We start from the raw sequence: 17,334 nt of genomic DNA on the forward strand, positions 1-17,334 counted from the left end.
AATAAAAAGGAATAAACTAGACTAAACTATAAAATTTTTAAAAATTTCAAAAAATAGAAATCCAAAAGAAAAACACAGGTGTATGTATCAGAAAGTTCAGGTTAGAAGGTTATTATAGAATTTGATATACTGGACAGCTCACTGATGGTAAATAGGTTAAAAAATTATCTATATAAAAAAATATGAACCAGAATAGTGGGAATGAGTTAAAAATAAAGGTTGTCCTATGAAGTAGTGGTGGTTGTTCTCTTGTAGTCTTTTTTTTTTTTCCTTTCTTGGTTGGTTTTCTGGGGGAGGGGCCTGCCACATGGGTTTTCAGTCACAGATTTTTCTTGAGTTAATTCCCCCTTTCCCCCTCAAGGGGGTGGGCTCTGAGGAAACTGGTTTTTTTCAGGCTTTTGTTCTCTGGCGGTTTTTATGTTTGTTCACTTTTTTTTTTTTCTCTCACCTTGACCGCCTTTGATGGTTTTTGTAGTTTTAGAGGAAAACAAACTGCATCCTGACCTCCCTCTCACAGAGAAGCCTCAGTCTGGCTGCATAGCCCAAATAAGTTCCCCCTTGGCCTCTGGTAGAGCAGGTTCCAAATCGCGGTCCCTGGGAGCGCAGGATCTTCTGCTTGTACCCAAAACCATGGCAGCAGCGGCTCTCTGGGCAGCTCCAGACTGCTGGAGAGGTTCCAAGCAGCGATCGCACACTGAGATTTTCCCGCTGGCCCGGGCTGGGAGTGCCTGGTCTTTCTGGGTCTAAGAGCGCCCGGCTTGCGTGCACCTCTTTCAGGGGAGGCTGTGGGTCACGCACGCTTTTCAGGCTTTGATAGAACAGGGCGCAGGTCTGAAAGCACCAGGCTGGGTCTTCGCGCACCTCTTTCAGGGGAGAGTTTGGGGCGCACGTCTTAGGCTCTGAAACAATGGCGTGGGTCAAAGAGCACCGGCTGGGCCATTGTGTACCTTTTTCAGGGGAGAATGAGGGGCATGCGCATCTCAGGCTGTATAGCAGGGCTTGCGCATTCTGCCATCCAGCTTGGCTCCCATTCCCTCATAGGAGCCAGACCCCAGGCTTTCTCGGCTCGCTGGCGGCTTAGGGACCAAGACCTGGTTTCTCTGCTGCACTCTCTCTGGCTCAGCGCCAGGGGAGGCTGTCCTGGGACCAGGGACTTAAGCCCCTGTCCCTAGCCGCCCCTATTCCCATAGTCCCCACCCCCCCACCCACCCCGATCCTTTGCTCTTTTGGAGTGCTTTCAACCAGTCTCCAAGTTAATGCTGGTCCCCAGACGCAGGGCACTCTCGCTCCTATTAGGGATATTACTTTCCAACCAGTGGCCTCTGGTCGCTCCCTCCCCCTTTTGTTTATCTTCTGATATCAGTTCGCCAATAGCAGTTCACTTTTCCCACTCTGCTTTACCTGCCCACTGGCGTTTTCTGCCCCTGTAGAGATCCAGATGGGTATAATTCTGATCTCAGGCTGATTTCATGGGTGATCGGAGTTCTTTGGTAGGTAATCAGCTTACTTTAGGGTACAGGTTGTAAAGGTGCCTCCTCCTACTTCCCCGCCATCTTGTCTCCAAATATATTTTTCTAATTTACTCACTTAATTGATTTTTTAAAGATTTTGTGTTCTTAGACTTGTAACCAAAAGCACAATTCATAGAAGGAAAAACTAATAAATTGGACCTCCTTAGAGCTAAAAACTTTTGCGAGTTGAGCTCTTTTCTTCCCTCTTTCACCATCCCATCCACCCCACAGCTCAGGTCCCCCACCCCTACCTAGCAGAGCCTCCTGTCAGGACCTGATACTAGGCACCAGGCTCCCTTGTGGCCGCAGGGCACAGAGTTGGCCGGCATCTGGTGGAGAAGAGTGGGGTGACAGGGCTGGGCCTAGGTGGACAACGGGCAGGAACCAAGGGAGCAGCTGCCTGCAAGGGCACAGAGCAGGCAGAGCAGCTGCAGCCCAGGTGGTCAAGTGTGCAGCAAGCAGGGTGGAGCCAGTTGTGGAGAGCTCTACAGTGAGCAGCCCAGAGAGAGACAGTGAAATCATGGAGCCCAGCCGAAAATGAACTGGTCTCCTTGGGGCCAAGCCTCTGTCCCAGCACTGAGGTTTTCCTCATCCAGGAGCACTTTGATCCCAGGCTGGATGTGTGCCCCTACTTCTGGACTAGGGGAAGAGAACGTTTGCTTATTTGGCACATGAGCTGAGCTATGGACACTGATCTTAGCCCTGGGAACATCAAGATGATTTGTGATCATCCTGAGATAAATGAACATTGGCTTCCAGGCTCAATAAAGTAAATATTCCTCCCATGGAGAATGGTGCTGGTTCCTAAAGACTGGAAGGATCTGCAGCCCCAGGGGCCTTAGCCAAAACCAGTCTTGTTTTCCTGTTCAGAACCGAGTGACTGCCTTGAATGCCTCTTTCATTATGATTCACACCAACTTGAAGAGATAGTTGAGTTGCTGTGTGCTGGCCTTTCTCCTATTCGCAGTCATCTGTGGGGAAGGAGAAGAAGAAATGGAGTTACTGTGATTCCCTTAAATTGCAAACCAATTTCAGATGTTGAGAAGTTTGGAGAAATGGTCTATGGCTTCCAGGACCCCCACAGGGGCAGCAAGGCCCTCAACATCCATGTCCTTAACAGGCCCCGGGGCCCAGCCAAGACCAAGCCAGAGCCCTCCTTTCAGTTGTGAAACAAGGACAGCTCTTCCAAAAACCTTATCACCAGGCTGCAGAAAATCTGGAGGAATTATCTGAACATGAAGAAATATAAAGTGGGAATGGAGGAGATTATGCTAAGTGAAATAGGTCAAACAGAGAAAGTCAATTATCATATGGTTTCACTTATTTGTGGAACATCCAACAGCATGGAGAACATAAGGAGAAGGGAAAAATGAAGGGGGAGAAGCTGGAGTGAGAGACTATGGACTCCAAGAAACAAACGGAGAGTTTTAGAAGGGAGGGTGTTGGAGGGATGGGTTAGCCTGGTGATGGGTATTAAGGAGGGCACATATTGCATGGAGCACTGGGTGTTATACGCAATGAATCATGGAACACTACATCAAAAACTAATGATGTACTGTATGGTGGCTAACATAACGAAATTTTTTTAAAAAAAAATTTAAAAAGAAATATAAAGTGCTAGGGCCAGGGTTCAAGTTCAGTGCAGAGGCCCTGCACTGCCACCTCTGGGACCATGTGAACATATCCATAGTAAAGGCCACAAATTTTTCCCTTCAGTGTTTCTGAATGGGAGGGTTTCCTGCCCAAGGAGAACATTGGGACCAAGCCTTGGCCATGGGGCAGATGTGCTATTATCTCAGGAGCAGAAAATCTCTGAAGTCCTCTCAGATGGGCCAAGAAGTAGATGATCATGATGCAGTCCTGTGGTTTAATGCGACACCTGCAACTAATTTCCGGGAAAATGTGGGCACAAAAACTACCATTCACCTGATGAATTCTCAGTTGGTCACCTCTTCGGGACACTTCCTCAAGACAGCTTATGCATTGAGAGAATTGTGTGGGACCCGTCTCTTTGCAATTCAGATATCCCAGCATGGAACCAGAGCCCTGACTACAGCTTCTTTAAGTACTATAAGAGCAGTTGCGAGCTGTATCCTGATCAGCCTTTTTACATCCTCAAGCCCAAGCTGTGGGACAACATTCAAGAAGTCTCCACAGAAGACATTCAGCCAAATCCCCCATCTTCTGGGATGCTTGGTGGCATCATCATCATCATCATCATCATCATCATCATGCTGTGTGACCAGGTGGATATTTATGAGTTCCTCCTATCCAAGTGCAAGACCAATGTGTGCTACTACTACCAGAAATTCTTTCGCAGTGCCTGCACAGTGAGCACCTACCACTCACTCCTCTTTGAGAAGAATCTGGTGAAGCACCTTAACCAGGGCACAGACAAGGACATTTACCTGCTTGGCAAAACTCCACTGCCTGGCTTCCAGAGAATTCGCTGCTGAGCATGGGCTCCCTGGTCATGTCCCCTAGCTCTTCTCCACCAAGCCTGGGCAGACCACATTCCTGAATAGTCACAGCTTGCACTGTAGGCCTTCAGGCCACAAGAGTACCAGGCTGTAGGAGCCCAACAGCAAGCAGCCAACAGCAACCAGTCTGCCCTGTAGCTACAGAGGTGTGTGAGCCCAAATCCTCCTGCCACACACGTAAACACACACCTAGCTTTCTTTCCACACAAAGGTAAATGCAAGATCTACCTTTCTCACCACAGCTGGGCTGTTTTCCCCCATTGGAATGATGTTATTCTCACAAACCAGCACTCTATTGCTTGAAATCTGCACCTAGATACTGATCTCATGTGTTAAAGAAATTTACCCAAATTATGATTGAGCTTGCATATAGGGTGGCTCTGGGGGGCCAGTAAGTGGTACAGGACATAGGAAACATGCTCAGTTGCTCCAGTACAAAGTTGTCCCCCCCCCCCAGGTCCATGCCCCTGAGAGAGGTGGTATTCTGTCTGTCTAGCTGGTTTGGTGGGTCCTTAGGCTGGGTGCTTATGAGCAAAGGGTCTTGATGATCCCATAGCCACCTCCATCTGGAGGTAAGAGGCACAGAGGGCACAGTCTCCATCCTCCAGTTCCTCATAGTTCACTGAGAGAGAGGGAAGATTCACTGTGTTCAGTGCATGGGTTTGGGGGAGGGAGGTGTTGTGGAGAGGCAAGCACATTTGGGAGGGATCATACACTTGCTGTATCTATGGCTGGAGAGGGCTTCACAGAGCTGCGGCTATGAAGGAAATTTTAGAGGAAGAGAAGAAACATGTCATGCAGATATTTGAGTCATTTGAATTGTGTTTTCCTTTCTGCCTCTGTTGCCTGTAATTATTCTCTAAGGTCTACCTGAACTTAAAGGGTCAAATTATTTTTTGAGGAAACCCCTTGTCCTGTCTGAGGTAGCAAGTACAGCCCCATGGCAGACACTAGGCAAGTCAGATGCCAAAAACTGGATTTGTCCAGGCTCACCCTGGCCTGATCCTACCCTACAGCTGGGTTTGCCCACCATGTCCACTGCTTCCCTATTGATGCCCACCCTACCCCCTCCTGACCGCAATCTTGCTTTTTCCCTTTGAAAGTAGTAGTTTTTCCCCCTCTCTCAAATTGCCTTTAAGCATTTTCTACTTTAAAAGTATCCTGACCTGACAATTTCTTTGATCTTCATGGGCCTTTTATGGAATGTCTCTCAGGGAGTGGGGATGTGGTTCCCTAGAATTTAGTCACTCTCAGAAGTTAGAGATCATAACTGATTCTCCCAAAATTTATCAGACTGCCGTGCCCTCCACCCCTCCAGCAAGGGAACAATGTCAAGTATCCAGACAGAGGCCTTGCTACCGTAGTCTGCAAAGGTGCTTCCAGGTAGTTTTGCTACCCCCTCCCCCATTGAAGAACCGCATTGGAATAGTCCGGCCTCCAGTGTGGAGAAAGTAAAGGACTCACATAGGGTCACAAAGTAATGCTATAGAGCCAGGGCTCCTAGACCCAGGATTTTGGACTCCTGGCTCCATGTACTCAAGAGCCTCTTAAGCGTGAGCTACAGACCAGCCATCTGGGAGCTGCAGTGCTCATTTGCTGCCAAACACTTGGCTTAAATAAGCAGTAAAAGGAACCCTGAAGGGAGAAGCCCTGGGTTTTTAAATTGATGATCCCCTGTTTACTATCAGTGCCACCATGGGCGAAATCTCCTGAGACTATTTCCTCATCTGTAAAATGGGGGTGATGAGCCTACATCAGGACTATTGTGAGGATCACATGAAACATCTGTCCTGGCACATAACAGGTGCTCAGTACATTATGGTTTTATTCCTTCCTTCATTAAGGACCTGTTCTGTGCTCACACCTGGTTAGGACCTTGCTTTGAGGGAGGGCAGAGAGGGGTTCCTGTCCTCAGAGAATTAACTGTCTTATTGGGAGACAATAACTACCCTGCCTGGAACACCCAGGAAACCATACAAGGCAGTGGAAGGTACAGAACATGGCCCTTTTCCTCATCATCATCCCTGCTTGCAGTTCAGGCCTAATTCTGCTTCGGAACGGGTGGAGCACTTGGGCCATTTACTGCTATGTGGAGCAAGTCTTTTCTGCCTCTCTGGGCCCATGAATTCCTGGCCTGCTTTTTTTTTGGTGGGGGGGTAATCTCTACACCCAACATAGGGCTTGAACTCACAACCCCAAGATCAAGAGTCACATGCTGTACTGACTGAGCTAGCCAGGTACGCATCTGGGTTGGTTCCTGTTCTGATCAACATATTCATTGCAATCTTTGAATCACAAACACTGAGTGAGAGGAAGGTGGCATTCCATCAACAGAAGATAGGTGTTGGTGTGGACACTGAGACTATGCTGGGTAGATGCTAGCTTTTATTTGTTATTGTAATATGGGATCAGATTAATTTTATGTGTGATTCTAGGACTATAAACTTTTTAATTCTGTGTTCTTTACATATGGAAACTAGTAAAATGCACATTAGATAGGGGTATTATTGTTGGTCTAGTGATATGTTTAATATTTGTGACAGATAACTTAAAAATGATGACTGAGTGTGACAGGAAAGTCCTTGTCCATAAGGGGAGGAGGGTTCTGTCTTCATCAGTAGCCATCTGTTCATCCTATATCATGAGGTCCCCCTGTCCTTCCACCAATCACATAAGCTATTCACATTGGTTTGGAAACCTCAATCTCAGAAGCTTCAGAAACATGTCTAATCTAATTCTGAATTACCCAAAGATTATGTAAAAATTTTAAATAAGTGTTTAAAAAATACTTTTGCCAATTGAAAGAAAGCCCATTGAATAGGATGAAAAGACAAACTACAGGCTGGAAGAGAATGTTTGCAAACCACATATTCAGCAAAGGACTAGTATCTACAGTATATAAAGAGCTCTCAAAACTCAACAGTAAAAACAAAACAAAACAAAACATGAAAAACAACAACAAAAAAACCCAAACAATCCAATTAAAAAATGGGCAAAATACATGAACAAACATTTCCCTGAAGAGGATATACAATAGCAAATAAATACACGAAAATATGTTCAATATTATTAGCCATTAGGAAAATGCAGATTAAAACCACAATGAGATATTATACAGCTATCAGAATGGCTAATATAAGAAATAGTGATGGGGCACCTGGGTGGCTCAGCCAATTAAGCATCCGACTCTTGATTTCAGCTCAAGTCATGATCTCAGGGCTTTGAGATCAAGCCCCATGACAGGCTCCATGCTGATTGTGAAGCCTGCTTAAGATTCCTTCCCTCTCTCCCTCTCCTTCCAACCCTCCCCTGCATGCATGCACATGCTCTCTCTCTCAAAAAATAAATAGAAATAGTGATAATACCACATACTGGGGGGATGTGGAGAAACTGAATCATTCATACAGTGGTGTTGGAAATGTCAAATGGTACAGCTACTTTGGAAAATAATTTGTCAATTTCTTAAAAAAAATAACTGTACAACCCAGAAATTGCACTCTTGGGCATTTATTCCAGAGAAATGAAATCTTATGTCCCCACAGAAACCTGAACACTAATGTTTATAACATCTTTATTCTTATTACTACAAAATTAGAAACAGCCCTGATGTCTTTCAATAGATGAATTGTTTATCTATTGTATATATATATATACCATGGAATTCTACTGACCAATAAAAGGCAACAAAATCTTGATAACACACAATAACTCAGATGAATCTTAAGGAAATTATGCTGAATTTCAAAAGTCAATCCCAAAAGATTATATACTGTATGATTCCATTTATATGATGTTGTTGAAATGACAAAATTATGGAAATGGAGAACAGATTGGTTATTTCCAGAGGTTAGGAACATGGAGTGGGGGAAGAAGATGGGTGTGGTTATAAAAGAGGCAATATGATGAATCCTTTTGATGATGACTGGGTCAGTGTCAGTATCCTGGCTGTGATGTTGTATTATATTTTGTAAGATGGTACCATTGGGAGAGCTAGGTAAAGTGTTCACGGGATCCTTCTATTTTATTCCTTAAAATTGCATATGAATCTACAATATCAAACTTAAAAGTTGAATTAAGAACTATGCTAAGGAAAGAAGCCAGTCACAAAAGACCACAAAATTCCATTCATATGAAATGTTCAGCAAGGTGAATCCATGGAGATAGAAAGCAGATCCATAGTTGCCTTTGGGGTGGGAATGAGGAGTGACTGCACAGGAGAATGAGGGATCTTTCTGGGGCAATGAAAATATTTTAAAACTCAATTATCCTGGTAGTTGCACAATTCTGTAAATTTACTAAACATCATTAAATTCTACACTTACAGTGGATGAGTTTTATGGTATATTAAATTATACCTCAACTGAACTTTTTAAAGGTAAATTTCTATATATATAAAAATTTTGCAAAGTAAAAATTTTATTTTAAAAAATGATTAGTGTTAAGGAAAAAAGATAAAGACTTGAGGCACTTCCCCACCAAAAGGGGAAGATGTAAAAAAGAGATCAATAATTATGAGAACTTGTGTATTCCAAAATACATAAAATTAAAAGACAAATTACCAATGGGAAATATTTGCAAGTCAGGACAGTTCATCTGTCAATATTCTCAACATATAATGGCTTTCTAATTACAAGTATACCTCGGAGATGTTGTATGTTCGGTTCCAGACCACTGTGATAAAGTGAGTATCACAGTGAAGTAAGTCAATTCAAGTATTTTGTTTGCTAGTACATATAAAAGTTATGTTTACACCATATATTGTAGCCTGTTAAGTATACAATAACATTATGTCTTAAAAAACAATGTATACACCTTAATTAAAAAATACTTTAGTGCTACAAAATGCTTACCATCATCTGAGCTTTCAGCAAATCAATCTTTTTGCTGGTGGAGGGTCTTGCTTCAATGTTGATGGCTTCTACTGATAGGGGTAGTGGATGCTGAAGGCTGGAATGGCTGTGGCAATTTCCTAAAGTAAGAGCAGTGAAGTTTACCATTGACTCACTTTCATGAAGAGCAGGTGACTCCCTTGCTACATCCAGCTTCTACATCCAGCATATGCTGCCTCACCTTACACCTTTGTTATGGAGACTACCTCTTTCCTTAAACCTCATGAACCAGCCTTGGCTACCTTCAAAATTTTCTTCTGCAACTTCCTCACCTCTCTCAGTCTTCACACAATTGAAGAGAGTCAGGGTCTTGTTCTGGATTAGGTTTTGCTTAAGGGGATGTTGTGGCTGGTTTGATCCTCTACACAGACCACTAAAACTTCTTCCACATCAGTAATAAGACTGTTTCTCTTTTTTATCATTCATGTATTCACTGGAATAGTAAGAACCTTTTCTTTGCATTTACAACTTGGTTAACTGGCAGAAGAGGCCTAGCTTTCATCCTGTCTTGGCTTTTGACATGCCTTTCTCACTAAGTTTAATCATTTTTCAGTTTTGATTTAGAGTGAGAGATATGTGACTCTCCCTTTCACTTGAACGTTTCCAGGCTGTTGTAGGGTTAACTGGCCTAATTTCAATACTGTTGTGTCTCAGGGAATAGGGAGGCCTGGGAAGAGGGAGAGGGACTGGGGAACAGCCTGTTGATGGCACAGTTAGAACACACACACACACACACACACACACACACAGAGTTATCAGTTAAGTCCACGGTCATATATGGATGTGGTTTGTCATGCCCCCCAAAATAGTAGCAACATCAGATGTCATTAATCACAGATCACCATAACAACCATAATAAAGATGAAAGTATAGGAAATATTGTAAGAAATATCAAAATGTGATACAGAGACACTGAGCAAATGCTGTTGGGAAAATGGTACTGATAGACTTGCTTGATGCAGGGTTGTCACAAACCTTCAATTTGTAAAAAGTTCAGTATTTGCAAAGCACAATGAAACAAGATATGCCTGTTCTAGCACCCCAAGACAAAAATGGGTAAATGACACTCTTCAGATTCATTTGTTTACAATGAACAAAAGCCATCTCTGCCTACCAGGTAGGCTTACTGTCTTCCAAGGAAAAGAAAGGTACACACAAGGAATAGTGCTGGAAAGGCAGAAATGGAGACTGCCTACTCTTTCATGGGCCTGTGTCACTCTTTCTGTTTCACCACTCTTGGGATCTCTTAATTCAAGTTCTTGAGAGTCTGGCAAGCCATGGATTGATTTGATTTAGCTTAGCTATATACTCTGTGTCGAAATGGCTGTCACTAACATAAAGATTAAAGCTTTAGATTATCTGAGAAGGAGCTATGAGTAGGACAAGAGAATTGATAGTTAATGATAGACCTAGAGCAGTCATAGAAGTATATAAGTGTTTGTAAAAAAAATATGCAGCCTTGTGGTGTCTGGGTGGCTTAGTTGGTTAAGCGTCTGCCTTCGGCTCAGTCGTTATCCCAGGGTCCTGGGATTGAGCCCCAAGTTAAGCTCCCTGCTCAGCAGAGAGCCTGTTTCTTTCTCTCCCACCGCTGCTCCCCCTGCTTTTGCATGCTCTCTTTTTCTCCCTTTCATAAATAAATGAAATCTTTTTAAAAAATGCAACCTCATCATTAGCAATCAATGAGCTATTTAAATAGCAAGAGCCTTTTTTGCCCATTAAATCATTAAAGATTAATGATAACAATACATGCTTATACACTGCTAGAAGATGGGACAAACTAGTATGGAAAACAGTTCGGCAAAATGTATTGAGGACCTTTAAAATGGACATAACTTTGGCTCAGTAATTCCAAATCTAGGAATCTATCCTAAGAGAATGAATAATCAGAGATACTGATGAGATATGTATGTGATCTTTGTAGTATTATTTATACTATTTATACTATTAAATATAATATATGTAAAAAGAAAAACAAGTTTCCACTGTTACAGGAATGTTAAGTAAAGTGGCATGTTCACATCATGAATATGCAGTCATTAAAAATTATGTTTTTGGTTAAAATGTCCATACTACCCAAAGCAATCTACACATTCAATGCAATCCCTATCAAAATACCAATATTTGCCACAAAACTAGAAGAAATAATACTAAAATTTATGTGGAACCACAAAGCCCTTGATAACTAAAGCAATCTTGTGAAAGAAAAAGCTGGAGGTATCGTAATTCCAGATTTAAGATATACTGCAAAGCTGTAGTAATCAAAGCAGTATGGTACTGGCACAAAAATAGACACAAAGATCAGAGAAATGAAATATAGACCCCAGAGATAAGCCTGCACTTACATGGTCAATTCATCTGTAACAAAGGAGGCAAGACTATACAATGGGGAAAAGATAGTCTCTTCAATAAGTGGTACTGGGAAAACTGGACTGCCTTCTGATGCCTTACACAGAAATAAATTCAAAATGGATTAAAGACCTAAATATGAGTCCTAAAGCCATAAAAATCCTAGAAGAGAGCATAGGCACTAACTTCCTTGACATTGGCCTGGCAACATTTTTCTAGATATGTCTCCTAAGGCAAGAGGAACAAAAACAAAAATAAACTGTTAGGGCCATACCAAAACAAAAAGATTTTGCACAGTGAAAAAAATCAACAAAAAGACAACCTACTGAATGGGAGAAGATATTTGCAAAGGATATATCTGGATAAGAGGTTAATATCTAGAATACATAAAGAACTTCTAAAACTCAACACCAGAAGGCAGTCCAATTAAAAAATGGACAGAGAGCTTAAATAGACATTTTTCCAAAAACATCCAGATGGCTAACAGACATATGAAAAGATGCTCAACACCACTCATCATTGGGAAATGCAAATCAAAACCATAGTGAGGTATCACCTGTCAAATAGCCAAAATCAAAAGTACAGGAAATAACAAGGTGAAGAAAAAGGAACCCTGGTGCACTGTAGATGGAAAGTAAATTGGTACAGCCACTGTGGAAAACAGTATGGAGGTTCCTGAAAAATTAAAAATAGAAATACCATATGATCCAGTAATTCTGCTGCTGGGTATTTACCCATACAAAAATACTAATTCAAAAAGACATAAGCACCCCTGTGTTTATTACAGCATTATTTATAATGGCCAAGATATGGAAGGAACCTTAACTGTGCATCATTAGAGGAATGGATAAGAATGGTGTGTGTGTGTGTGTGTAATGGAATTTCACACAGCCATACAAAAAAGATGAGATTGTGTCAAATGAGACAACATGAAAGGACCTAGAGGGTATTATGATAAGTGAAATAACTCAGACTGAAAAAGACAAATACCATATGATTTCACTTACACGTGAAATCTAAAAAATCAAATGAATTAACCAAACAAAAAGCAGAATCAGACTTATAAATACAGAGAACAATGTGATGGTTGCCAGAGGACAGTGGGTGGGGGTTGGGCAAAGTGGGTGAAGAGGAGTGGCAGATAGAGGCTTCCATTTAAGGAATGAGTAAGCCATGGGAATAAAAGGCACAGCATAGGGAATATAGTGAGTGATATTTTAATAGCTTTGTGTGGTAACAGATGGTAGCTACACTTGTGAGCAGAGCATAATACATAAACGTGGGACATCTGGGTGGCTGTCAGTTAAGTATCTGCTTTCAGCTCAGGTCATGATCTCCAGGTCCTGGGATTGAGCCCCTCACCGGGCTTCCTGTTCAGGGGAGAGTCTGCTCCTCTCTCTCTCCCCCCTGCCTCTCTCTCCCTCGGTCCCTCCCTACTGCTCATTCTCTCTCTCACAAATAAAATCATATATATATATATATAAAATCACTGAGTTGTACACCCGAAACTAATGTAACATTGTGTGTCAGCTATACTCAAATGAAAAAAAAAATTAAGATTTTATTTATTTAGGGGCGCCTGGGTGGCTCAGGGGTTAAAGCCTCTGCCTTCTGCTCAGGTCATGATCCCAGGGTCCTGGGATTGAGCCCCGCATCGCATCGGGCTCTCTGCTCAGTGGGGAGCCTGCTTTCTCCTCTCTCTCTCTGACTGCCTCTCTGCCTATTTGTGATCTGTCTGTCAAATAAACAAATATTTATTTTTATGTATTTTAGTTATTAAATAAACATTTATTTATTTATTTATTTATTTAAATTTTATTTATTTATTTGACAGAGAGATGGGAGAGAGAGATAAAGAGCATGCACAAGCTGGGGGAGGGGCAGAGGGAGAGGGGGAAGCAGGATCCCTGCTGAGCAAGGAGTTAGATGTGGGACTCAATCCCAGGGTCCTGGGATCATGACCTGAGCCAAAGGTAGACACTTAATCCACTGAGCCACCCAGGCATCCCATCAAATGAAAAAAATAAAGAAATAAGAAAACGAAAGGTAAATGTTTTTGAAAAGTAATTAATGAATGAAGAGTTCTCATAATGTTTGTTGAGTGAAAAAAGTAAGATACAGAGTTCTATTTATTGAAATAGAGAAAATTGAAATAGAGAAAATTTAAGCTATTAAAATTATACAGAGTATAGGAAGAAGGAAGCCAAAATCATAATCTTAACAGTGGTAATATCTGAATGGTAAGAGTACAGATTATTTCCGTGTTTATCTTTCATTTCCTTTATACTTTGTTCTTGCTTTTTTCCTATTTTCTGAATGATAATGAACATTTGAAATCAGAATAAAATCATAAATATTACTTAAAATTAAAAGAAGTGAAGTAAATGGGGAAACTAACATATACTAAAGCATATTTAAAACTTAAGTCAGCATGGTACTGGCATAAGAAATAAAAATAGAATAAATAAGGTAGAAACAGATTCTGAATTTAATATATGATATGAGGGCCTCACCAAATAGTAAAGGAAGACTTAGACCATAATTAGTTCAGCTACAAATGGTAACCAGTAGTGCTGCTATAGCAGGCACTCTGCTAAGTGCTTTTATGTGCATTTTCTCCTTTACTTATTACAGCCTTTTGAGATGTAGGTAGTATTATCCCCATTTTAGAGATGAGGAAGAGAACTACAGCCCCTAGAAGCTGAAGAAGCATTTGCCCGGAATCACATAGAAAAGAAGTAGAACCTAGATTGAGACCAACTATGTCAGACCCCAAGTATGTATTTGCTACTATGTTCTATGTGCATAACATTTATGGCAGAGTGTCTAGAATACAAGAGGCATTTGTAAATGTTGGTCATATGAGTAACTTATAGTTTGCTGCATATATTATAATATGTAATGTTTGTACGTATGTATGTATAATAACATAGGGCACCTGGGTGGCTCAGTGGGTTAAGCCTTTGGCTCAAGTCATGGTCTCAGAGTCCTAGGATAGAGCCCTAGGACTCTGTCAGGCTCTCTGCTTGGCGGGGGGCCTGCTTCCCTCTCTCTCTCTCTGCCTGCCTCTCTGCCTACTTGTGATCTCTCTCTCTGTCAAATAAATAAATTTTTTAAAAAATCTTTATAATAATGTAAATACTACTAAGAGTAATCAAGCTGTCTTGTCATGGGGAATTAGTAATCCTGTGATTTTTCCCAGAATAAATTCCCAATGGAATCATGATTTAAAAAATAACACATGATGAGCATCACCAAATATTGGTTGATTTAATAATTACTGTTTCCTCTTGTCTCATTCACTCTCTTTGGACACTGTCCTCTCTTTCTTGTAATTCATTTGAGGCGGGCTGATTAGCAGCGTTGGCCAAAAGATGGAGCTAGAGTTTCCTTATGAATATCGTGCTGTAGACTCATTTTTTCAGCAAACTTTTTTTTAATGTCTTAATTTTTTAATAAACATATACTGAATTATTAACCCCAGGGGTGCAGGTCTGTGAATTGCCAGGTTTACACACTTCGCAGCACTCACCATAGCACATACCCTCCCCAATGTCCATAACCCCACAACCCTCTCCCTACCTCCCCTCCCCCCGGTCACCCTCAGTTTGTTTTGTGACAGTAAGAGTCTCTTATGGTTTGTCTCCCTCCCAATCCCATCATGTTTCATTTATTCCTTTCCTACCCCCCCAAACCCCCCACTTTGTATCTCCACTTCCTCATATCAGGGAGATAGTTGTCTTTCTCCGATTGACTTATTTTGCTAAGCGTGATACTCTGAAGTTCCATCCACTTCTTCGCAAATGGCAGGATTTTATTTCCTTTGATGGCTGCATAGTATTCCATTGTATATATATACCATATCTTCTTTATCCATTCATCTGTTGATGGACATCTAGGTCCTTTCCATACTTTGGCTATTGTGGATATTGCTGCTATAAACATTCAGGTGCACATGCCCATTCAGATCACTACATCTGTATCTTTAGGGTAAATAAACTCAGTAAACTTAAGCTCATTAAAATTATACAGAGTATAGTCTCAGACCACTATGGAATCAAACTAGAAATTAATAGGAAAACCTGGAAATACTTGGAAAATTACAGAGCACTTTAATACAATTCATGGGTCAAAGAACAAGTCTCAAGAGGAAGAAAGAAATACATGGAATGAAATGAAAATAAAAATACAAATTAGGCTATTGTGGACATTGCTGCTATAAACATTCCGGTACACGGTATCACTACATTTGTATCTTTATGGTAAATACCCAGTAGTACAATTGCTGGGTCGAAAGGTAGCTCTATTTTCAACATTTTGAGGAACCTCCATGCTGTTTTCCAGAGTGGCTGCACCAGCTTGCATTCCTCACCAGCATCTGTCATTTCCTGACTTGTTGATTTTAGCCATTCTGACTGGTGTGAGGTGGTATCTCATTATGGTTTTCATTTCTATTTCCCTGATGCCTAGTGATGTGGAGCACTTTTTCATGTGTCTGTTGGCCATCTGGATGTCTTCTTTGTAGAAATGTCTGTTCATGTCCTCTGCCCATTTCTTGATTGGATTATTTATTCTTTGGGTATTGAGTTTTATAAGTTCTTTATAGATTTTGGATACTAGCCCTTTATCTGATATGTGGTTTGCAAATATTTTCTCCCATTCTATCAGTTGTCTTTTGGTTTTGTTAACTGTTTCCTTTGCTGTGCAAAAGCTTTTGATTTTGATGAAGTCCCAACAGTTCATTTTTGCCCTTGCTTCCCTTGCCTTTGGCGATATTCCTAGGAAGAAGTTGCTGTGTCTGAGGTCGAAGAGGTTGCTGCCTGTGTTCTCCTCAAGGATTTTGATGGATTCCTTTCGCACATTGAGGTCCTTCATCCATTTTGAGTCTATTTTCGTGTGTGGTGTGAGGAAATGGTCCAGTTTCATTTTTCTGCATGTGGCTGTCCAATTTTCCCAACGCCATTTATTGAAGAGGCTGTCTTTTTTCCATTGGACATTCTTTCCTGCTTTGTCGAAGATTAGTTGACCATAGAGTTGAGGGTCTATTTCTGGGCTCTCTATTCTGTTCCATTAATCTATGTGTCTGTTTTTGTGCCAGTACCATACTGTCAAGCTTTGTAATTGAGCTTGAAGTCCGGAATTGTGATGCCACCAACTTTGGCTTTCTTTTTCAACATTCCTTTGGCTATTCGAGGTCTTTTCTGGTTCCGTATAAATTTTAGGTTCATTTGTTCCATTTCTTTGAAAAAAATGAATGGGATTTTGATAGGGATTGCATTAAGCATGTAGATTGCTTTGGGTAGCATAGACATTTTCACAATTTTTCCTCTTCATGAGCATGGAACATTTTTCCATTTCTCTGTGTCTTCCTCAATTTCTTTCATGAGTACTTTATAGTTTTCTGAGTATAGATTCTTTGCCTCTTTGGTTAGGTTTATTCCTAGGTATCTTATGGTTTGGGGTGCAATTGTAAATGGAATTGACTTCTTAATTTCTCTTTCTTCTGTCTTGTTGTTGGTGTAAAGAAATGCAACTGATTTATGTGCACTGATTTTATATCCTGACACTTTGCTGAATTCTTGTACAAATTCTAGCAGATTTGGAGTGGAATCTTTTGGGTTTTCCACATAGAGTATCATATCATCTGCAAAGAGTGATAGTTTGACTTCTTTGCTGATTTGGATGCCTTTAATTTCTTTTTGTTGTCTGATGGCTGAGGCTAGGACTTCTAGTAGAATGTTGAATAGCAGTGGTGATAGTGGACATTCCTGCTGTGTTCCTGACCTTAGCGGAAAAGCTCTCAGTTTTTCTCCTTTGAGAATGCTATTTGTGGTGGGTTTTTCATAGATGGCTTTGATGATATTGAGGTATGTGCCCTCTATCCCTACACTTTGAAGAGTTTTGATCGGGAAGGGATGCTGTACTTTGTCACATGCTTTTTCACCATCTATTGAGAGTATTATATAGTTTTTGTTCTTTCTTTTATTAATGTATTGTATCACATTGATTGATTTGAGGATGTTGAACCAACCTTGCAGCCCTGGAATAAATCCCACTTGGTGATGGTGAATAATCTTTTTAATGTACTGTTGGATCCTATTGGCTAGT

General features: G+C 41.2%; 2 protein-coding genes across 4 annotated transcripts in view; both read left to right on the top strand.

Moving 5' to 3' along the window:
* The window catches only part of FAM120C (family with sequence similarity 120C), a 125,471-nt gene that overhangs the window by 85,000 nt on the left and 23,137 nt on the right, over nt 1–17,334 (top strand). The gene's annotated exons all lie outside the window — the stretch shown is intronic.
* LOC106004494 (beta-galactoside alpha-2,6-sialyltransferase 1-like) lies at nt 3,163–6,849 on the top strand. Its single transcript, XM_045072780.1, is given in 2 exon segments — nt 3,163–3,477; nt 3,480–6,849. Coding segments are annotated over 2 exon segments (729 nt in total). The 5' UTR covers nt 3,163–3,236; the 3' UTR covers nt 3,968–6,849.

This window comes from Mustela putorius, unplaced genomic scaffold (assembly GCF_011764305.1).
Source record: "Mustela putorius furo isolate JIRA1106 unplaced genomic scaffold, ASM1176430v1.1 tig00004068_pilon_pilon_pilon, whole genome shotgun sequence".
NCBI lineage: Eukaryota > Metazoa > Chordata > Mammalia > Carnivora > Mustelidae > Mustela > Mustela putorius.